This window comes from Mustela putorius, unplaced genomic scaffold, assembly GCF_011764305.1.
Source record: "Mustela putorius furo isolate JIRA1106 unplaced genomic scaffold, ASM1176430v1.1 tig00000224_pilon_pilon_pilon, whole genome shotgun sequence".
Taxonomy (NCBI): domain Eukaryota; kingdom Metazoa; phylum Chordata; class Mammalia; order Carnivora; family Mustelidae; genus Mustela; species Mustela putorius.
In genome coordinates this window covers 12,282,178-12,305,742 of record NW_025421321.1, presented here as the reverse complement: position 1 = coordinate 12,305,742, position 23,565 = coordinate 12,282,178, and the positions used below count along the sequence as shown (strand labels likewise).

At 38.9% G+C, this 23,565-nt stretch overlaps 2 protein-coding genes across 5 annotated transcripts in view; one reads left to right on the top strand and one right to left on the bottom strand.

Annotated features, from left to right (window-relative positions):
- The window catches only part of RHOQ (ras homolog family member Q), a 39,291-nt gene extending 26,161 nt beyond the window's left edge, over nt 1-13,130 (top strand). The window contains exons 3-5 of the mRNA XM_004753001.2: nt 6,014-6,178; nt 6,484-6,579; nt 9,831-13,130. Of these exons, the coding sequence (XP_004753058.1) occupies nt 6,014-6,178; nt 6,484-6,579; nt 9,831-9,986 (417 nt within the window). The 3' untranslated portion in view covers nt 9,987-13,130. The remainder of the gene's footprint in view (nt 1-6,013; nt 6,179-6,483; nt 6,580-9,830) is intronic.
- The window catches only part of PIGF (phosphatidylinositol glycan anchor biosynthesis class F), a 35,291-nt gene continuing 21,892 nt past the window's right edge, over nt 10,167-23,565 (bottom strand). For all 4 annotated transcript variants that reach the window (XM_045077736.1, XM_045077738.1, XM_045077735.1 and 1 more), the window contains one exon: nt 10,167-10,477. In XM_045077736.1, coding sequence (XP_044933671.1) covers nt 10,364-10,477 — 114 coding nt within the window. In that variant the 3' untranslated portion in view covers nt 10,167-10,363. The remainder of the gene's footprint in view (nt 10,478-23,565) is intronic.

Here is a 23,565-nt window from a genome sequence, read left to right as displayed (position 1 = left end):
CTGCGGTGCACGTGGCCTCCTGGCTTTGGGAGAGCGTGCTTTGCGGGGTGGAGTGTTCCCAGAGCCGTGCCTGATACCTATTTTGGGGCTTCTTACTAGAAACAGATGTTCGGCTAGAGATTGCCGCTGTGCACTTCGAAAGTGACAGAGTTGCCCCTTTTTGTTCCACAAGCCACCAGTTGTAAGAGCCATTCTCATCTTACATTTTATCTCCTCAAGGAGTCAGGAGCTGTTCTAGACTTTGGGCATCTGGGGCTTGCCTGTTAAAGAATTAATCTGCTGTGGTCCCGCTTTTTCTCATCATAAGTTGTTACAGAGGAAGACTCTTGTAGTTTTTGATAAATGGCTATTTCCTCAATCAGGCTAACATCCTGGATTCTTCCGCAGTTTAAAACTTCCTTAGAGCACTTTATAGCCTTCAAGGCATTTGTCCCTGACATTCTCCCAGTTTGTGGACAGAGACACTAAGCCTCTAAGAAAGAAGTGAGTTGACCAAAGCCACGTGGCTGGCAGTTGGCATCTGTGCCAGTCCTTTCTGTTCAGTCAGGCACGACTAAATACATGTCTTCTGAGTCTTAGCTTTGCCTCATTACTGTCACTCTTAGTGTTTACCCTGCTCTGACTTGTGAGGAAGTGTCTGCACACTTTTGTCTTCCTTACCATGAACCCACCCTGAGCAGAGACTGTTAGAAATGTTCGTGTCTCTCCCCACCCATCAGATTCTTCCTCTTCGGTGCTAGACTTCTGCGTGTGGCCGCACCAGCGCCCCGATGTCTTCTTCTAGGCTGGGGCTTTGAGGTCCACAAAGCACCAGTGAGGCCCACAGACACATTGTGCACATCACTGCCCGTGTGAGCTGGTTGCCTTTTTTTTTTTTCTAACATACAGATATGTTATGAGAGCACTTTGCGCATATGATCTGAGTCTTGTCCTTCATTGCCCTGATGATTGTACTTCACGGTCCTATGCTTCTTGGATGAAGCATTTATACCTACTTTAGTTTATACTTTTCTTTCTTTCATCGTATAGGTCTTTTTTTTTTTTTTTTTTAAGATTTTATTTTTAAGTGATCTCTACATCCAGCATGGGGCTTGAACTCACAACCCTGAGATCAAGAGTCACGTACTCCACCGACTGAGACAGCCAGGCACCCTATAACTATCGTCCGTGTATACATCCTGAACTGCCAACAGAACCATGAGCCATGGGGCAGAGGGGACCGTTATTTCCTTTCTTTGTGTGTGTGTCTCCTTGGAACATCTCCCATGAGGTGGGGGCTCCGTGAATCTTTGCTGGTTGAGTTGAAAGATCAAGTGTGTGTTTAGCATGCCAGCTAACAAAGCATGATCAGGCCTACCCTGTCCACTCTGGGTGGTTTTGCTTCAGTTCTAAGTTTTGGATATGTATTTTAAATAGGCCAACACATCCTAAAAAGATCTATTTTACACAGAATTCACAAAAGGAGGAGGGAGCACCAAGTCCAGAGGAAGGGGACCGAGGTGGTGCAGAAGTAGGGGCGCTCTTGGGCCCTGGCGGCCGAACTGTCTGTGAAGAGAGGTCTCATGGCTGATGGGCATTTGCTGCAGTTTCCTGTTTCCTGTCAAGGCCTGTTTCTTCAGGTTCTTCTTGTGGCCCAACTCTGGTCAGGTTGTAAGAGCGTGATGGTTTTCAGGGGTTTGGGCTGTCATCATCACAAAGACTCTTGACAAGAATGGAGAGCCTAATCACGAAGCTCTCAGAACACAGTTTTGAAAAATGGATAGCTCTGGTACTTCACCAGTTGGATAAGAAGCTAAAGATTTTACTAAGCCATCCAACAATCCTGTTGACCAAACTTACCATAGTTTCTCATATTAAGGTAGTTGTCTTTTTTTTTTTTTTTTTTAAGATTTTACTTATTTATTTGACAGAGAGAGAGAGAGCAAACACAAGCAGGGGACTCCTGCAGAGGGAGAGGGGGAAGCAGGCTCCCCGTGGAGCAGGGAGCCGGATGTGGGGCTCGATCCCAGAACCCTGGGATCATGACCTGAGCTGAAGGCAGATGCTTCACCGACTGAGCCACCCAGGTGCCCCATGATAGTTGTCTTTAATATGCTTTTATCTACTCCTGAGAATGTTCCACTGACGGTATGGAAATATTTAAATATCTACCTTTTTAAAACCTTAGAATTAAAATATAACTGATTGGGTAATTAAGGAGGACATTAGAGAACCGGCTTTGAGGTGTTCTTACTTTGGATAAGTGGCTATTTAAAAATAACGGCTGTTGCTCCACATTCAACTTGCTTTGTGTCGCCAAATTTCGAAATTAAGCTGGAGATGAAAGGTGCCGTATGCCTCAGCCTATTTATCCCCCAAATCCGGGTCCTTGTTGCACATGAAGTTCACCTGACATCCTGCATGGTGGGTGTAAACAGTGTCGTACAGTGATGCAGGGTACAGCCTGCTCAGGGGACAATTTATTTCTTTTTTTTAATTTGCTGTCTATTGGACTTCTAATTACTCAGGCTGAATAGAAGGAGAAAGGTCTCCTTCTTATAATAACTGCCAGTTATTTAGCCACAGATTAGAGGCAGAAGTTCATTGTCCATAGTTCAGACATAAGAAGTAACACTGCCTTCCAAGGAATTCTAAACATACTTGTCTTTGTTGTTTTGTTTTTATAACTCGGTCCATCACAGTTTAATTATTCCAACAAAGTTTGCAATTTAACAAGTGTGTGGAAATCATTAGTCTGATTTCCTTCCTCTGTGGCTGCATGTCTCTCACTGAGGAGAGTCTATATTATGGTTATGAAAGGGATCCATGTAACAGACCTATGTTCTATGGAATATTTGTGTTGTTACTAAGCATTTCTAGAGGACTTTGCATTCACTTACTCTTTTTTTTTTTTTTAAGTTTTATTTATTTATTTGACAGAGAGCACAAGTAGGCAGAGAGAGATTGGAGGGAGCAGGCTCCCTGCTGAGCAGAGAGCCTGATGTGGGGCTCGATCCCAAGACCCTGAGATCAAGTCCTGAGCTGAAGGCAGAGGACTCAACCTACTGAACCACCCAGGCACCCCTCACTTATTCTTTATTTCTTGTAATCCCCTTCTAGAAAACGGGTACAAATTCTGTTTCCCTGATGAGGTAAATATGCTTGAAAAGTAAAATTTTCATTAAAAAAATCTGGTTTCCTTCCTTCCTTCCTTCCTCTCTCTCCCTTTCTTTCTTTCCTTCTTTCTCTTTTCTTACATTTTAAATAGTCCTCAGGCTCTTGAGTTCCAAAATGACTAATTAGTACAATGATAATATAGCATTCTCTTTTATTGATCTGAAAATTATACTGTCCTCAAGAGACCTCAGTTTGATTGGTGTATTTTGATGCCAGTGGAGAAAATGTTATTTCTCACAAGAGTTTCTTCTCTGCGGTGGGAGAGCGCTGTGAACCAGCCCCAATGTGAGATGGAGGGGACCCTGTGTGGATTAGCAGAGGAAAAGGAGAATCGGTTTCCCGTGGGATGAAGGATTTATGTTAAAGCACTGACAGAGTCCCCACATGTGCCTGGCAGAGGCCGAATGCTTTTGTTGCATGATTTTTATCCCTCAGAATCCTATGAGATAGTATCCTCATTTCTCATTCTGTGAAAATCGGCTAAGTACGTACGGATGCAGAGAGATTTTTAACAATAGCGTCCACCCGTCCACTGCCTGACCATGCTGAGCACACGTTTGCTCAGGAGCTGCCAGGTGGAATGCTAAGATCGGTGCTGTCCCTGCTTCCCCTCATGGCCACTGATTAGTCCGTGGACCCATCCTACCAGGCAACACTCACACTAAATTGTAAAAACATGTTCAGTTTTTTCAGAGTATCTTAAAGTAACTGGTTGGGGTACAAATTGTTCTACCCCCACGCTACCTGATTTCTTCAATTAACGCCATTCATTAATGCCAGAGCACTGATTTCTTCAAACCCAGTTAGAGGGCCCCCATTTTAAAAATAAAGGGTAAAGAAGTTTGCGGATGGCATTTCCCCTCTTGTCCTGTATTAGCCAGCACCTGAGAAACCTTCCACTGCACCCGGCTCCAGACTGGTGGTGTGCTTTTTGAAAGCATCACAGGAAAACAGAAGGGTTAACTCCCAAGTCAAGTTTGAGACTTGAATACACTCGTGTTGAACATTCTATTAAAAAAAATGTTGGGGTGGGGAGGGGCGTTGGTACCTGAATGGCTTGGGTAATCATCTGCCTTTGGCTCAGGTCCTGATCTCAGGGTCTCTGGATCAAGCCCCACGTTGGGCTCCCTGTTCTTCAGGGAGTCTGCTTCTCCCTCTCTCTCCTTCTCAGCCCACTCATGCTCTCTCTCTCTCTTAAATAAATAAAGTTTTTAAAAAAGAAAAGAAAAATGTCAGAAGATGACATGAAAGGAAAGTTGTCCCGTGAGGGAAATGCTACAGCTGAACGGGGAGCGGAAGGTGTTTCGAATACTCCTTCAGCTCCGCGTTTCTTGCCATTTTAGCCGTGAAGGCGTGGAGGCCGAGGCGAAGAATAAAGCTTCCCTGAAACCAGAGGAGACTCTAACCACGACAAAAATGGAGTCTTGACTATTCACTTGTTAGAATGGAAATAACCAGAATATTTGGGGTCACAGAAAGTAGTCTAAGCAAAATAGAATCTTCTGCCTTTTGTGAGGGTGAGATCCTGAAAGAGCCATTGATAGGACTGGAATTCAAAGCAGCAGTTTAAAATTATGTAGTAATGCAGGGGCACCTGGGTGGCTCCGTCGGTGAAGCATCCGACTCTTGGTTTCAGCTGAGGTCATCATCTCAGGTCATGAGATCGAGCTCCCAGTCGGGCTCTGCACTCAGGGGGCAGTCTGCTTCTCTCTCACCCTCTCCTTTTGCCCCTCCCCCCAAAATGACTAAATAAATCTTTTTAAAAATATAAAATTAGATAGTCTAACGTATTCTCATTTGGAAAGCTCTGAGGGGTGCAGAACAGCACAGATCACTTGATCTCTTCTATGTACAGATGTCTGAATATGCATAGTTGGAGGTTTATACATGCATAGAAAAAGAACTGGAAAGGTATGCCTGGAAAGGTCTACATTTGGGGAAGAGAATGGAAATTGAAGAGGAAAGGGGGATTTTTGTGCATTTACTTTTTATGTTTCTGTCTTTAAACTTGCACACTTGTGTAATTAAGAAAACCTTATCAACAGGGAAGACAGCAATTTGAGGTCTCTGGGAAGTGTGTAGTGGTTAAGGTGTAGGTTCTGGATTAAGACTGCCAGGGTTTGAATCCTGTCTGCTCTCCACTGGCTGTACACTCTTACACAGGTTATTTAACTTCTATGCCTCCTTTTCCTGCCGCGGAAAACAGGAATCAGTACTTATGTCATGTAGCTGTCAGGAGGATGAACTAAGGAATGCAGGGGGGAGCGTTCTGGATCATGACCCGACACACAGTAAACATTCAGCATCTGTTAGTCATTATAAATTAGAAGAGTCAGACAACTTCAAGCTTTAATCAATTCTTGGTGCAAACATCTCAGTTTAAAACGTTTTTAGCAATAGGAGCGCCTGGGTGGCTCAGTGGGTTAAAGCCTCTGCCATCAGCTCAGGTCATAATCCCAGGGTCCTAGGATTGAGCCCTGCATCGGGCTCTCTGCTCAGCAGGGAGCCTGCTTCCTCCTCTGTCTCTGCCTGCCTCTCTGCCTACTTGGGATCTCTGTCTGTCAAATAAATAAAATCTTTTAAAAAAAGAATGTTTTTAGTAATGGCCTTAGTAATCGCGGTTTATTTTCTCCAAGTTCCCCTGTGGTTGTTAATGGTGTTGTCATATTCTTAGCCCACTGGTAACCTCAAGAGGAAGAGTAACAAACACAAATGGAATTACCTTGTTTCGTGTAGAGGGCCACACATTCTGTTTGAGGAATTCTCCTGACTTTGCTTCTCTGACCATGTAACCTTACATACCTATTATTAGTCAACTAAAGAGATGGGAATAATGAGCTTTTTCTCTCTTCCTTAGGAAGACTATGATCGTCTGAGGCCTTTATCTTACCCAATGACTGATGTCTTCCTTATATGCTTCTCTGTGGTAAATCCAGCCTCATTTCAAAATGTGAAAGAGGAGTGGGTACCGGAACTTAAGGAATATGCACCAAATGTACCCTTCTTATTAATAGGAACTCAGGTATGTCTGCTTTGATTTTACCCATTTAAGAATAGTCTCTTTGGCCTCTCTTGTGGGGTCACTTTGAGACAAATAGTCCTAAGGTTTAGCAGACGATATGCATGTTTAATCTCAGTTGCAAATTCTAATTATAGAAAAATAAGAATTTGGAAAAGCAGTGCCCAGGTAAAGCAGTCATACCAGTTGGCTTTCAAAGTGAAGTTCATCTGTTTGATCTTTTTTGGGTATGTGGGATTAAATGGGACTACACGCTTTATCTTTAAAGACTTGTAACATTATGGGACATATTGACCTTTCTTGATTAGATTGATCTCCGAGATGACCCCAAAACTTTAGCAAGACTGAATGACATGAAAGAAAAACCCATTTGTGTGGAACAAGGACAGAAACTAGCAAAAGAGGTAACAGAACCTTTACAGAATGTAAAAATAATTGTAAAAGCAGCTTGGGTGATAATTGAAACTAACATTTATTGTGCATTTACTGTATACCGGGCACTGTGCTAAGTGCTGCTACATGCATTATCTCATTTAATCCTTGCACCTGCTCGGGTGGGTCTGTGACAAATGGAGGGGTTGGCGACGTCAGATAATTTGTCAGGTCCCATACGTAATAAATGGTAGAGCTGGGTTGCAGGGGAGGCCTGACCACAGAGTCCAGGTGCTCACACCTGCACGACACTGCCAACAATATTTTCCTCGTAAGTTACCTGTAGAAAGAGGTATCAAAGAAAGCCCATTTAAATCTTTTAAACGTTTATACTGTGCCAGAGCAGACTCTGTCTTCGGTGAAGACCCACAGAGTAGGTGGTGGAATGGCATATAGGATGAGTTTAAATCTGTAGTTAAAAAAATGATGGCTAGGCTTAAAAAGAAATGTGTTGAATTTTCTTCCAGTCCTTTTATGAAAGATAGGAAATATTAGCATTCTGGAAAATATACCACTGTGATGTGCCTAAAACTTGTAACTTCTGTTCACCTTCACCCTGAAGCTAGGCTTTGGCCCTAACATTATTAAATTCAATTTTTTTCGATATGACTTTAATAGGACTTTTGTGGAAACAGAATCTAATAAGGTCTTTTAACGTGTACTATCAGGAGGCAGAAGAAAGCGAGAAAACTTTTTGGAGGACAGTTTTCCCTAAAACAAAAGACAAATAGCTTCGCTGACACATTGCTTTAGAAATTCTGTGTATTTAATTTCATAATCCCTGGGAGAGAAGGAATTTCTAAAATGTCATAGAGTAAAACTGTAAATGAAAATATTGGTGATTTAACTACTTAAAAATTTGATACATCAAATGCCAGAGATAAAATTTAAAGTCATAAAACAAACGTGACACATATGGCTGAAAAATGGGTTAATATACTTAGTATACAGGAGTTCCTTACATATAAATTAATCAGAAAAAGACATCTATGCCCCAAGTAGAAAAATGGGCTATACCATCAGTGGAAAATTTATCAAAAAATATAGATTGCCATTGAATATAGGAAATCTATTCATAGTCCTTAGTAGTCAAATGTAAGTTCAATTTCTGCCTATAAAATTGGCAAAAAAAAAAAAATAGCAACTGTTCCAGGGTGCAGGACACTCTCTTGTATTATTGGTCATTGATAGCCAATATTCAGAAGCCTAAAATCGTGCACACTTTTGATCAGGCAATTCCATATGTAGGAATTTATCTTAAACTATTACAGATGTGCTTAAAGAGATGGTTATGAAGTTGCTGCGTTGTTTATAACAGAAAATAAAAAAAGCCCATGCATCTATTAAAAATTTATACTAATAGCTATTGTGATGTATATATTATGTAGTTTAAGGGGGAAAAAATGGTTGCAAAACACTAGGATCCCACCTGAAGGCCTGTTGGCAGCATTTGGGGCAGTGGGTTTCTTCTTCAAATACTTTTACCTGGCTCCCTTGCTTGCCCTCTCCTGGGGTTTGCCCCCGGCAGTGGCCCTTCCTCCATGTCTCCAGTCCCTGTCTCTGCATGCTAGATGCCCAGGGATCAGCACGCGGCTTCTGGAACATCTCTTCTTCTGCACCCACCCTCCCTAGGCCCAGGTGAGCTGCTGTCAGTCTTGGGGTTTGAAAAGTCTGCCCCTGAAGATTGCCAAGTTCCCATCTCCAGCCTGACCATTTCCCTAAACTCCAGACTCGGTAATCCAGCTGTTCACCCAACAAATCCATCTGGGTGGCTAAGCATCTAAAAATTAACATGTCCAAAACAGAATTCCTAATTTTATCCTCTGTGCCCGTCCTCCCAGTTACTCGGCTCAAAAAACCTTGAGGTCACACTCGACTTAGCTCTCGCTCTCCTCCTGTGTGGCAGCCAGGCAGCCAAAGCTCTTGTCCTGACTTCCGAATCCCTCCAGTGTCCACAGGCCCCTCATCATCCGCTCCTCGAACAGTCTGGTCAGGCCCCTTTGTCTCCAGCCCGGATTACTGGAACAGCTCTGACTCACCTTTCTGCTTCTGTCTGTGACCCATGTCCACCTGTTCTCAACACAGCAGCCTGAGTGAGTCAAAAATACAAGCTCGATCAGGTCACTGCTCTGCTCACAATCTTCCAGTGGCTCCCCAGCTAGTCACAGAGGCCTACGGACCCCGGCGTGTCCGCCCTCACTGACTATAGTCTCGGCACAAGGCCTTCTTGCTGCATCCCCAGATTTCGGACCTCGGGGTCTTTGTACTTTTGCCCCTCCCTCTGCCTGGAGTTCTTCCTTACGGAACACTATTTTCTCACTCCTTCCAGGTCTCTGCTCAGGTGTCACCTTCTCAGTGAGGCCTTGCCTGATCTTGTCCCACTCCCTATCCACCTTCCTTCCCCAGTTGTCTCCAGACCACATATTCCCTTCTGACATTCAAACTCTAGTAGCTCGTGGTGGTCCTTCTCCCTCTAAAATGTAAGCTTCGTGAGTCTGGGAGACTTATTTTGTTCCTTGCTGTATGCTTTCATTTGGCAAATAAGAATGCGCAGTGAATTTCCAGTGAATGAACAAACGGAGCCTCTCCTAGAGGAGAAGCCAAGGTCCCTATTCCGGCCTCAGGGCTGCCTCATCGGCCGGCCTCACCGCTTACCAGTTTCTGCTGCTCCCTCTCTCCTGCCCTTCTGGCTTCCTTAGCATCCTCTGAATGCTCCATTCATGCTCCCACATTACCGTCTTCCCAGTGGTGGCTCCGTCCGCTTGGACGTGGCCCTCACTGCTCACACCACTTTGTTGGGAAGCTTCCCACCTGTGTTCTGTGCACGCCCCATCTCCCCCGTGCTGGTGCTCTGTACCATCTGCCCTCGGTTCCCTTGGTGGGCCCCTCCCCCAGGAGGATTTAAGCATGTGTAAGTATCATACAGCAAGCACTTTAGTCTTCTGTTCAGTTCTCTGACATTATCTCCAGCACCTAAAACAGTGCTTGGCATATGGTAGGTAACCAGTAAATACGTGATGAATGACATCAATTTTCATAGAGTAAGTGTGGAAGAATATACACTTACCTTTTAGTTGGCTGTCTCTGGGTTTTTATGAATATGGATGACGATTTCATTCCTTCTGCATAGCTGTTATTTTCTCATTTTCCTTATAATGGTGTGTTGTGTCATACCAACTGTGTAAAAAAGATTTTATATGTTTGTGATTTCTTTTTCTCCTAGATAGGAGCATGCTGCTATGTGGAATGTTCGGCTTTAACCCAGAAGGGATTGAAGACTGTTTTTGATGAGGCTATCATAGCCATTTTAACTCCAAAGAAACACACAGTAAAAAAAAGAATAGGATCAAGATGTATAAACTGTTGTTTGATTACGTGAGAAACATCTTCAGTGGCCAAGGAAACTGTCCATTTCTCTTAAAAAGCATATGAAATGCTACAACTATACCCAGACCTCTTCTAAATAATGAAGCAGTTTAAAACTTGAAAGAAAAAAAAAAAAACCTTAAGAATGTTTCTTAAAGGTCCAAGAAGCAGCAAACAGCATCTGAAGCCACAATCTATTATAAATACTTTATTTCAACTAGAAGGTACAATCTCTCAGGGGTTTCATAGTTTAAAAAGCTACAATCACACCATGTTGTAACTACATAAAAAAACAGTGCTGTAAATGGAACTGCCTGGCTTAGACCATAAACATTTCTGCACAGTCTTTATGGAATCTGCACAAAGAAATATCTTCTCCCTTTGCTCCAATTAATTGTTCTTGTATGTAAGTTGCTTTCTATTCCAGTATATCCAGAGTGGTGAAATCACAAGGCCAGCCACGTAGCCAAAGGTCGCTCCAAGCGTACAGGAGATGGGCCATACCTGAGGAGAGAATGTATGAGATCAAAAAAGAATAACTGTTTTATTATAACTTGAGCACAAGTGTAACCTAAATATTTCTATATTAAAGCTTAATGTGCTTTCTTAAAGAATGCCAAAAGTGTAATAAGGTTATAACTGCATTTATCATGAACACTAAAAATGTACACATTCTAGTTAATGTACATTTGACTGTAACAAGGCTTCTGGCGACTGTAGACTTAGTTTGATGCTCCCCAAACTGCATGAGATACATCCTAAAATTACAAATTAAAATTCTGGGTCAGACTTTGTCATAATCCTGGACTTGATATAGCTGTCTGAAGTAGTTGGCAATTTTGTCTTTTAATTTCTACCTTGGCTTATGTAATCAGATGACATGAGATGTGTGTATGCTGACCAAACTACAAGAAAACTTTAAATAGTGCTAAAGAAAAGAGACCTAGAATTTGAGCATGTTATATGGAATTTATAACAAAGCAACTGCTTCCATAATAATACTGATGTTACCTTTCAGACACAGGTATTGGAACAAGAGCAGAAGTTCTAGAACTACAACTTAATGTACACACCTAAAAGTGTCAGTTAAATGCAATACTGGCTTCTAAATACCCATTTTGTCCAGCCATATTACATTTTGCAATATTAGATCAAGCAAGCCAGAAATAAATAATGTTGATTTCTTTCATCCACAAGCAGTACGTGCTAGTCCCTAGGTGAAAGGCCCTGCTTTGAAAAAAAAAAATTTTTTTTTTGTTCACCTGTGAGGCTTATTTGGTATACTGGAGCTTTTTCTAATCTTTCTCTGGGGACTCAGGCTGGAGAATTGTGTTAGAGGTGAACCATCTTAATTACTCGTTCTATAACCTAATTATGCTTCCTTGTTTGGTCTGCTATGGATCTGCCTTGTTCCAAATGCCATGCAACAGACAGTAGTGTTAGACAAAGTTTCAGTGTGAACAAATTAATGCAGTTCAGACAAGCATAATCTAACCCATACATTTTTCTCCAGCCTTTTCTCCACTTAAACTTGCTGTTGACTAAGCTATGAGTTATTTATGTCTTTGGTGAGCTTCTGTTAATTTCCATGACTTGAGCTAATAGCTGTGTCTATTGCACAGATTGGGTAATGGAACACTAAACTTTTATACTTGAAAATGACAGCCTTAAATGCTCTTATCAGTCACAAATCTAGGATGTACTGTCTTGTTTGTAAGCTTTGTAGAGATTTTTAAAAATAGAAGCATCATCTTCCCCATTGAAGAGTGAAGAGTCTACTGGGTAACTAGTCAGGAACTTTCTCTCTGAACTGGACATCCAGTGGACATCTTCCTTCTCCCAAAGTGACAGTTCATATTAAGTACCATGGCCTTATGTGTCCTCAAACAGAAACTTTATGTAACTTTCTCATTTAATTTGGGTCGATTAATTATTAACTATTTTTAGATACAACTGAAAGGAATTGCATAAATCAGTATATTAACTATGTTGTCCAACACATGGTATAAAGGAATTAAGACAGTAAAGTATTATACATTTCCACCTCGCCTTTGGGGATTTGATGGGGATTTTTTTTTTCTTCTTCAAATTCACTTCTGAAACTTTTCATACTTGGTTTACTAGCCAATTAAAGTTAAAGTCTAGAATTTGATCTGCCCTACGAGAAGTGGACTAGGAATCTGGGAACAAACTCTGGTGTCACTCGGTTTCCTGCCTGGGCCTCAGTTTCTTCATCTATAATAAACATGGGAGGTAGAAGAGGACCTCCAACATCTCTCCCATTTATCAACTCTTATGATTCTCTTCTTTCTTATTCACAATATTCATTGTTGGACATTACCTTTTCAGCTGCACATTCTTAAGATGGTAAAAAACCCTGTATATAGACTATTCGAACTCTAAGCAAAGATGATTGTATCATCTGAACCTGAGGTGCCTTAGGTACTCTATTGACCTTGATGGGGTTTGGAGTTTCCCATTGCTTATTAAGAGCCTCTTTATTGCTTTGATTCCTTAGTATTTCTTTTTGCACTCAATCCTTCCTGCCACCCTAACTAAAAACCAAAGATTTGTTTCCTATTCATGAGCAGATTGTAGAAAAATTGCCTTATTTTCAGAAGCACGTCTTCATTAAAGATTTAAGTTTCAGCAGAAATTGAGACTAATCACTGGAACAACTCGTTCAAAGTAGTCAAGTAGCTGGGAAATAAAATACTTCGAAAATATCTTACTGACATGAGTTTTGCTAGTCAATGCAAATAGTTGCTTGAAATAAGGTCATGTATGAATGAACTTAAAAGAAACGTAGTTATATTTTTCGCATATAATCAGTTCTGAAGTTCTTAAAAATAATTTTAGGGGCTCCCTGAAATCTCATTTCTAATACTTTGCTAACTTGTACCCTTGTTCTGTCTCTACAGATACATTTTAGGTTAGCCCATGTTGAATGATCTTATTTCTAATAAGTAGAGCCTGAATTAATGGTTTTATTGTGAATTAGTTACTTTAGGCATTGCTTCCATTTGATTTTTAATTATTACTCTTAAGTACCAAATTAAATACTGGTTTGTTGGTTGTTGTTTTTTAAGTGATTGTTACTTTAACAGCGTCCCATCTTAACACATGGGGTTATAAATAAAATAATATGCATAGTTTACTATCTATGTAAAGCACTGAACTTCTTACCTTAGTAGTTTTTATTTAACACCCTATGTAAATGTTTGGGATAACATTCATTCCTCTCTTTCTCATGCTGTAAGTCTAATCACCAGCCAAGGGTGAGCACCTGCACTTTGTTAAAAAGTGTCAAAGTGTAGAGACAATAATAATGCATCATGAATCCTAGCCAAATTCCAATGTGAGTCTCTAAATTCTACTTAACTTGCTTTGTAATTTCAGTATGGCTCTTCATTTCCAAACACACACACACACACACACACACACACACACACACACACACACTCTCTCTCTCTCTCTCTCTCTCTTTCTCTTTAAACAGCTGCCATAATGGGCCTCCAGTGGAATGCCAAGATGAGATACTAGTTTAAAAGTTGTGTCTAATGAGGGGTTAAGGCTTAGGACACTTGCTATTTATTTAATTCTTAAGAAATCCATGCCATCGACAAGTTAACATGTTGGACTGGCTTTAAAGGCTACTTGCTAGTGATAAGTCAGGCTTTCCTGCTTGACTTCCCTGGAAATAAGGAGCCTTTAACTGTGACACACTTTTTTAAAGGAGTATTTCTTCATGTAAGGGCAATCTGTCTGATTTTTTATTCCCAGGATAGGGAATGGCAAAAGGAGCAGCTGAGCTGAAGGGAGTTCGGGGAGGCTGCCCACTGAATCACCTTTCCTCTAAGGTTCTCATGACTGAATTTCCTGCTAACCTTCTTACAACTGCTTTAAAATATTTAAAACTACACAAGGGCAAGAGACTGCACATTGACTTAGCAAACCATCCCTAGCTTCATCTTCCATTTTCATACTGAGATCTTGGGGTTTTCCATTTAAAACTAGGTACTTGTCTTACACATAGAGATGTTTCTGTTTAACATTCTTCATGCCACAAATAGGCTTAAAACCAAAACAACTGTGGTATCATCTACTGAACAGACAATCCAACTGCAATGCTACAGACATTTCTTCAAATTAGGCTCATTGAGATGGCTATATATAATTATCTTGTTTTGTTTAAGGAAAATAGAAAACTCGAAGATATTCATGTAAAGGAAGTCATTCACAAGTGTTTGCCACCAAAATGACTGTCTTCTTTTTATCCAGTTTTTTATAAATTAAAAAATTTTAACCACTTAAATGGACTAAAAAAAATCCTGTTGTATGACAAAAGATAATTTATCATGCAAATGGGTAAAATTATTATAGTTACTGTTAAAAAACCTATTTAAAAAAATGAATAGCTACATCACATGAACAAAGTGTCTTGCTACTTACTACTATTATCCTTTCTTTAAACCAAATGACTCCTTAACATTGTTTTTTCATCACTTAAACCAAAAAAGGTCAGTGTTCTCTTCAAATACTCAGAATTAAGAAAGGCCTAATATGATAGAGTCTGGGAACCTGGTACCAGCAATAAGTTGTGTTTCCCTCACAAGAAAAACAATTTCACGGTAATAAGCCAAAAATCAATTTCTTAATAAATAATATACAGATTTAACTTTGTATGTTTTCTCTTTTAAACAAATCCATGTTATGGCTGGTTTAAAGACATTTCAAAATTATATAAGCTTATTTCCACCTGAAGACCACACTGCTCATCAGGCATTACTGATGTATCTATATAGTGTTGAGACTCTCAAAACATGTTCCAAGTACTATAGAATAATGATTCAAGAATACTAATTTTTGTATTAGACTGGACTTGAGTCTCGGCTCTGACATTTATTAAATATGTGACCCTGCACAAGTCACCTAATTTCCCTGTACCTTGGTTTCTCATCTGTGAAATGAGGATCATCATAAAACCCACCTCAGGGGTGCCTTGGTGGCTCAGTGGATTAAAGACTCTGCCTACAGTTCAGATCACCCTGGGATTGAGCCCTGCATTGGGCTCTCTGCTCCGCAGGGTGCCTGCTTCCTCCTCTCTCTCTCTCTGCCTCTCTGCCTACTTGTGATCTCTGTCTGTCACATAAATAAATAAAATCTTAAAAAAAAAAAAATCTAAAAAAAAAAAAAACCCACCTCACAGGATTGCTGTAATGATTAAATGAGATAATATGCTATTATTATATAGCTCTTAGAACCATACCTATAACAGTATCTGGCACATAGTAAATGAACTATTAATAGTACATAGTACTGAGCTATTAATAATAATCTTTTAGTCCGTATTCCTAACAGACATAAAAAAGTTGTCATTATAATCTAGAATACCATCATCCCCCAAATACACCATCTCTAAATCTGCTATTAAAAAATTCCTCCCCAAATTTTAAATTGTAATTTAAAAAGCTACATCTAGGGGTGCATAGGTGGCTCAGTCATTTAAGTGTCCAATTCTTGATTTTGGCTAAGGTCATGATCTCAGGGTCATGAGATTGAGCCCACCTGCTAAAGAATCTCTTGTCTCCCTCTCCCTCTGTCCCATCCTCTCCCCCCAAAAATAAAAACTACATTTGACAGAATTCATGTTTTTTTCTTGTCAAATACGATCCATAGATTGTATATGTATATATTATACCATTTTGGGGGCTCAAAGACCCCATCTATAGACTCCTGGTTAAGAATCCCTGTATTCTTCATCATTCAACCCTAAGAAGTATTTTATTAACTGTTCTGGTTGATCAAAGTAATACAATGACCCTCTACATTTTGGTTCAGAATTTTAAGGATCAATTTCAGTAATGTATTCAGTAATTTGTTTATTATGTGATTTGAGAGTAAAAGGCTTAAATCTATTTTAATTATAGTCTGCACAGTATTTGGTTCCTTTAATATGTATTAAATGCAGGTAGGTCTTTAATCTTGTACTGTCACTGAAATGCTACCCACAAGGTTCCTGACAAGACCGTGGAACAGCTGGTTAGTATGTCACTGAGTACGGCAATTTACAAGCTATCACAGGATTCTTAAAATGATGATCAGGTATTTCAAATTTGATGACGATTTCTACTGATGCTACTTTCAGATATTCAATGAAAGTTTTAAAACAAATGTATAAAAACATTGGGCTCCTTTTAAAAACACCTCCTATTTCACTTAAAAGCTTTACTTTGCTTTTCTGGGAAGGAGCACAATCAGTGGACTGAGAAGGAGCTGAGCTGAGGAGCCAGGTCAGCCACTTACTTGGCTGTGTGGCCTCGACCAGATCACTGACCCATATGAGTCTGTTTGCCAATGTGCAAAACAGGGGTAATACTCCCTCTTGTACTTAAATGTGGGGCTATTTGTTATTAAAGCTGTAAAGTACCATGCATTAGTTATTATTCTGTATATGTTTTACCTTGAAAAAGCCAAACTTATGTGATCACCGATACATTTCTTAAGTAACCGACACAAATTGGTGTTAATTAGAAGTGGCAGTTTAGAACAAATAAAATAATTCATGAGCAATGTTGTGTTGTAGGAATACATTCTGTAGGAACTATTCCCTTGTCCTGGTAATCCTCTTTAATACATGCCATCCTTCACATGGAATGTCTGTGGAGTATAAAGTTAATGAGAAAACTCTCAAAAGCCACACAACACACTGCATTATGTTAATCATATGTAGCCTCACCTCAGAAATAGAAGGGCAATTCCTGCTCCTTGCTCCTTTTTCATAAATTTAAAGAAGTTTAAGTACAAAACCAACCACTTGTTTAAACCAACCACTTGTAGACATTTGTGTCATTTTTAATAGTCTCCTATTAATGACTCTATTCACTCAAACTCCATTAATTCAAAACTAATGAGCCCCTACTATAAACCAAGCAGTTAAATTGAAACTAAGATTATTTGATTTTGGATATTAAAATGACAAATTCTTAAAAAATAAGTGCTACAATTTTTGTAAAGGTATATGATGTCACAGATACCACAGGGAAACTGATGTAGTTGCAGACCAGAAAACCTGGAAACGGTGTAAGTTGTGAGAACAACTCACAGTCTTTAGGATTACTGGCTCTTTCAGATAAAAGGGAGCTAGTTCTAAACTTCTCACAAGCTACTTTTTAATGTTTATTGTGCTTATCACAAATGTGTGTTGCAGGACAGATCAAATTCATCTTTCAAAGCCTGCTGACACTTATACTGGCTTTAAATGATGATTTATATTTTACTCTGTATTTGGTTGGTAAGTGAGGTGTTTTGCTAGATTTTCTTAAAGCAAATGCTATTGTTTAGTGTGGGAGTACATTATAGATGAATTTACTCATCTGGACACATTTCTCTGGTGGTAAATCCATACCATTCCAGGTGCACTCTACACTCTCGCATGACCTAGAGCACAGATTTAGAAGAACTATTTGCAGAGAGGTGTGTGGTCTCCAATCTGGAAACTTTTGTGAAAGTGATGATACATGGTCAAGATCGTACAAATATGATAGCCTGGCTAGCACCATTCTTTCGCTGCTGGCAGAGCATTATCAGCATGGTTCCCATACAACGAATCCACCTTTTAAATAGAAAACCATGTTCTGGGGCGTCTGGATGGCTCAGTGAGTTAAAGCTCTGCCTTCGGCTCAGGTCATGATCCCAGGGTCCTGGGATTGAGCCCCACATGGGGCTCTCTGCTCAGCAGGGAGCCTGCTTCCCTCTCTCTCTCTGCCTGCCTCTCTGCCTACTTGTGATCTCTGTCAAATAAATATTTTTTTAAAAATACAAAACCATTTTCTGTCAAGTAGTATGGGTTTTTTTCCCCATGCTTGAAATACAAATCATATTAATATAAAATTCATATAAATACTTATTTTCATCTGTCTATATACAGTGTTATATTGATAAAATATATATATTGATAAAAGAAACACCGATTAGCCTAAAGACATGCCACTCTTCAATAATTAAATCCATGATCTTAGTTTTTTCCCTTGTTCTAGCATTATTTCCGGTAATCCTTATGCTCTCTAGCTTCAATTTATGGAAGAATTATCTATAGCATCTGTGACTTTGGAAAATGAATATACATTTTTCACAAATAGTAAATTTGTAACCTGATAAAACTAGAGAAAACAAAGATTGTAACATGTAACGATGCCTTAATTATCTGTTATGGGAGTAAGTACAAATATTTTTAAACAATTTTAAATTGCTTTAAAAAGGTCTTAAAATCAATTTTGCTTTTTAACTTTATAGAAAATAAGTACACTCAAAAGAGATGTGATTATCTGGTTCAATAACATTTTAGAGACAGCAGCACTCAAGCCCAGAGTTTAAAGGCAGTTGTGGGTTTTCTAGGCACAAAAGCTTTTGCATAGTAACTTCACATTCTCTCCTACAAACGTATTAAATTTTATGGTCTAAAATACATATTCCACAGTGGTCATGGCATTTATATGAAATTCTTATGTGTGGGAGGAAATGCCATACAGTAACTACTCAAGCTTTCCAAAGAGATCTAAACCATGAGAGAAAGAACAAACGAAAGAAAAAAGGAAAGGGGAAAGGGAAAGAGGAAAGAAAAGGAAAGGAAGAAAGGAGAGAAGGATGGAAGGAAGGAAGAAAAAGGAAAAGGACAGGAAGAACAGTTATGTTTCAGAGTTCCCAGCAAGGAAAAGAATCAGGTTTGGATCCTAAGGCTTCCTTTCATCAGCCCAGTAATGCTGAGCAAAATGTGTACGCCTCTCCCCACACTTCGACATTCTTATGTGTTAAAAAGTGAATGAACAATGAACCTTGGAACACTGAAAAAAAAAGTAAAGCTAAAAAAAAAACCCACCTTGCACTACACTTGTTTGGATTAAGTTACCTGTGGAGAGTGCCAGGCCCCATGCCTAGTAAAAGATCTACACATTTTATATTTTCTTTTTATTGCCATCTGAGATAGATGTTGGACAGAATTGAAAATTATGTCAAATCCAAATACCCTACATACCAAAGAACAAAAAGATGAATTAAACAATCCACTCTACCAACTGAAGGACTTGGGTAGAATGAATAAATAACACAAGGAGACTATCAATGCACTCTCTTAACACTCTGAGAACCCAAATAATGGAATCTGCATTTTTTTTTGAATGCTAAAAAGTCATTAAATGACTCCTTTTATAGGTCACAAATGCCCATAGCATTGATTAAGCGGTAACTGTGTGTCAAGTTCTGAACTAAGTGCTTTAGAAGGATTATATTATTTAATCCTCACTAGTAAGCGGCAGAGCCAGGATTTTTGAACGTAGTAATCTGATGCCAGAGCTCTTAATTATCATGTTATCTGTCCACCAAGTAATAAAACAAGTGGGTTTAAAAACTTCATGGCAAATTTCCTTTGCGCAGAATAACCAACAACATTTCTTAAACTTCCATTAATTTTTTTTATCAACATAAAATACTGGCCTATTTTTTTTTTTAAGATTTATTTATTTGACAGAGAGAGATCACAAGTAGGCAGAGAGGCAGGCAGAGAGAGAGGGGGAAGCAGGCTCCCCACTGAGCAGAGCCCCATAGTGGGGTTGATTCCAGGACCCTGATACCATGACCTGAGTCAAAGACAGAGGCTTAACCCACTGAGCCACCCAGGCACCCCCAATACTGGCCTATTTCTGATAAAGGAAATAAGACATTTTTCCAGATGAAAAGCACATAACCATTCTATAAAATTTAGAGCATATTAAGTGTGAATCTAAATTATTATCAAATAATTAAATTCCAGTCTTATGTAATATCAAAATACCTGTTATATTTACACTGAATACATGCTTTGAACACAGTAAGAACTTAAATACTTACTAATTAGCTATTTAGTTACAGCAAATAAGTATAATGTACACAGGTTTTCCACAGTCAAATGTTTATTTTGTCAGTAACTAAAAAAAATCAGCATTTTCTGGGAGTGAAGAAGGCTTTCTGGGTTATGGGCATTTTTAATGTTTATTTTTTCTCGCTGATATTTAAGGCAAGTAATTATGGCATGGAAGAGAGTATGTCTTGCAAATATTTTTTTAAAAGACAACAAAAATTACCAATAAGGTTACTGGTAGCCACCCTACCATATTCTCTTTAATCAAATCCTCCTGCTGCCTCCTACAAAGAGAAGGCTTTCTCTAACTATAGAGATGCCTACTACCTTTTGTCACTTGTCATTACTTAAAATTATTTAAAACTCCTTTATTAAATGAAAAAACTTTTTTTTCCCCCTCTGGGATTACTTATTTTCTTTTCTTTTTTTTTTTTTTTTAAAGATTTTATTTATTTATTTGACAGGCAGAGATTACAAGTAGGCTGAGAGGCAGGCAGAGAGAGAGAAGGAGGAAGCAGGCTCCCTGCCGAGCAGAGAGCCCGATGCAGGGCTCGATCCCAGGACCCTGGGATCATGACCTGAGCCGAAGGCAGAGGCTTTAACCCACTGAGCCACCCAGGCGCCCTGGGATTACCTATTTTCAATGGGCCTTCCAATCATTTGGTGATGAAATGATATTAAAAAAATACCTAAGCTGGAAACTGCTAGATACAGAACTCACATCATTTTAAGTTTATGTTTGGCCTCTGGAACTTTATACAGAGTCAGATTTGAGTTCAAAGTAGAGGGAACTGAACTAATACATGTAGAAGTTTTTGTGGGGTTGTTTGTGTGTGTGTTTTTAAAGAAGAAATCCTTAACTGGATACTCTTGTTTTTCCAACTAGAATATAAATAAAACCATATGACAATCCAGAGGAGTTTGCTTTATCACAAACATATCATATCTGTACTGGGCTACAAGGAACATATAAACATGTTATATTTTAGATAATATTACTTATATAGTCTCTTCTCATGAAATTTTGCTCTAAAAAAATCTCCAAAAAAAAAAAAGAAAAAAGAAAAGAAAAGAAAAAGAACAATCTCCCTTTTGAAGTAACACCATATTCCTTTCTTAGGTTTATTGTTACTCTGGCAGAGTCTATCATTATCATGAGCCACACTGAGTACTGACTTTAGGTAGTTACTTAGGAAGAACAGAGCAAAACAAAACACCTTGCTTGTTGAAATTAAAAAGTAAAGGAAAACAAAGAAGCCTCACCATTTCCCTAGTTTATCAGCAAGTAACTGCTGAGAGAGAGAGGGGCAGGTGATTATTATATGAATAAAGATGATTACATTAGTTCTATCATGCCACCAACAGCATGTATCATAATTTTTAAAAGGTTATAGTGAATACATAGGTCATTAACTAAGAACACTCTGAAAACAACCTGACAGTAAAGACAAAGAACAAGTAATAGTCCAGTCGAATCAAACATTCTTAAGGAAGACCAGTACTTGTTACATAAATAAGCTAGCTAGAAAGTCTTTTTTTTTTTAAAGATTTTATTTATTTATTTGACAGAGCGATCACAAGTAGGCAGAGAGGCAGGCAGAGAGAGAGGAGGAAGCAGGCTCCCTGCCAAGCAGAGAGCCCGATGAGGGGGCTTGATCCCAGGACCCTGGGATCATGACCTAAGCCAAAGGCAGAGGCTTTAACCCACTGAGCCACCCAGGGACACCTAGAAAGTCTTTTTTTTAAAAAGTAATTCAAATGGGAACTTCACATTAATTTAAAAAAGTGAACCCTTCAATCTGGATCCAGCTTACCTCTTATTGTGAACAAGAACGGGGGTAGAAAAGTCTGAGTCAGGAGCTAAAAGCCTCAACAATCCAAAACAGATAAATGGACTGTAAATCATTAACACATGTATTTTCTATGCAAACCTAAACGCAGATTTGGGCACATCTACTCCCCATAATTCAGTTTCTACTTCTACATAGTCTTATAAGCTTGTGATTTAGCCATTGTATTGTATATATTGTAAAATATCAAACATTTACATTCTAAAATATTCCATCTATATGCAAACTGACATGTTAATCATACATGGCCTTACCAACTCACTAAACATGCAGCCCATGGTGCTTTATATACCAATATTTTATATTTAGACTTAATTGCATATATCTGAAAGTAATGAATCTAATGCAGGTTAAAACACAATTTTCTATATGTACTATCTAATGATTCTGATTATCCTGCTCCGATTTAGAAATCACTGACACTACTGCATGAAATTAAGTTCCAGAAGATGGTAACTTGAGTACAAACAGATCTCTATCTCCCAGTATAAAAGATACCTTTATCAGATGAAAATCTTGATAAGGGTATTAGCGATACCCCAAACCTCCAGGGATTTCTATAATATACAATAAAGGATTATTATAGGGAAGGGCAAACCCACCAGACTTATTGAACGTAAAAGAACAACCTGTCTGTCTAGGAGACATGACATCTAATAGAACAAAGAATGGACTTAAAAGTAGGCATTTAGTGCAAGACATATAATCCAAATCCCTTAAAAGCCTTTGGAAAGTGAGATACATATCAAAGATTTAACCCAGCTATCATCTAGATTGAGAAAACTGGACAAATATGCAAAGATTATGTTTAAATATGATAATCACCATAATTAATAGCAAATCAAGAAATGTGAAACTATAAATAATCTAAGTATTCATTAATAAACTGATATATGATTTTACTCAAATAATGGAGTATTACTTGTATGTAAATTTCCACTGACAAGGAGTGAGCTCCATAACATACAGCTGACGGGAAAAAAAAAAGATTAAAAATGACATATATACATCACTCATCATCAGGGAAATGCAAACCAAAACTACAAAGAGGTATTACCTCACACCTGTCACAATGGCTAAAATCCACAACACAGGAAATAACAGGGGTAAGTCAGGATGTGGAGAAAAAAGAACCCTTTTGCAGTGTGAGTGGGAATGCAAACTGGCGCAGCCAATGGAAAACAGTATGGAGCTTTGCCCCAAAATTAAAAATAGCATTACCCTATGATCTGGGACTCACAAAAATACAAAAAACCCTAATTCAAAGGGATACACGCACCCCTACGTTTATAGCAGCATTATTTACAATAGCCAAATTATGGAAGCAGTTCAAGTGTCCGTCAACAGATGAACAGATAAAGAAGATGTGGTATATACAATGGAACGTTACTCAGCCATAAAAAGAAGAATGAAAGCTTGCCATCTGCAACAACATGGATAGAGCTAGAGAGTAGAATGCTAAGTGAAGTCAGTCAGAGAAAGAAAAATACCATATGATTTCACTCATACGTGGAATTAAAGAAACAAAACAAAGGAGAAAAAAAAGAGAGAGACGAACCAAGCAACAGACTCTTAGTTATAGAGAACTGATGGTTACACAGGGAAGAAGTTGGTGGGATGGGGAAATGGGGATGGGGATTAAAGAGTACACGAAAATGCATATCCAGCAATTCTACTTGAAGAATTTCTCTTAAGGAAATGACAGTACTATTTTCCAAAGACTTAGAAGAATGGTAACTGTAATTTAAAATAGCTAACATTTCTTACAAATGATCTCATTTAATCCTCACAACTGCTATTACCTCCATTTTACAGTTAGCTTGTTCAAATCACATAGTATATGAAAG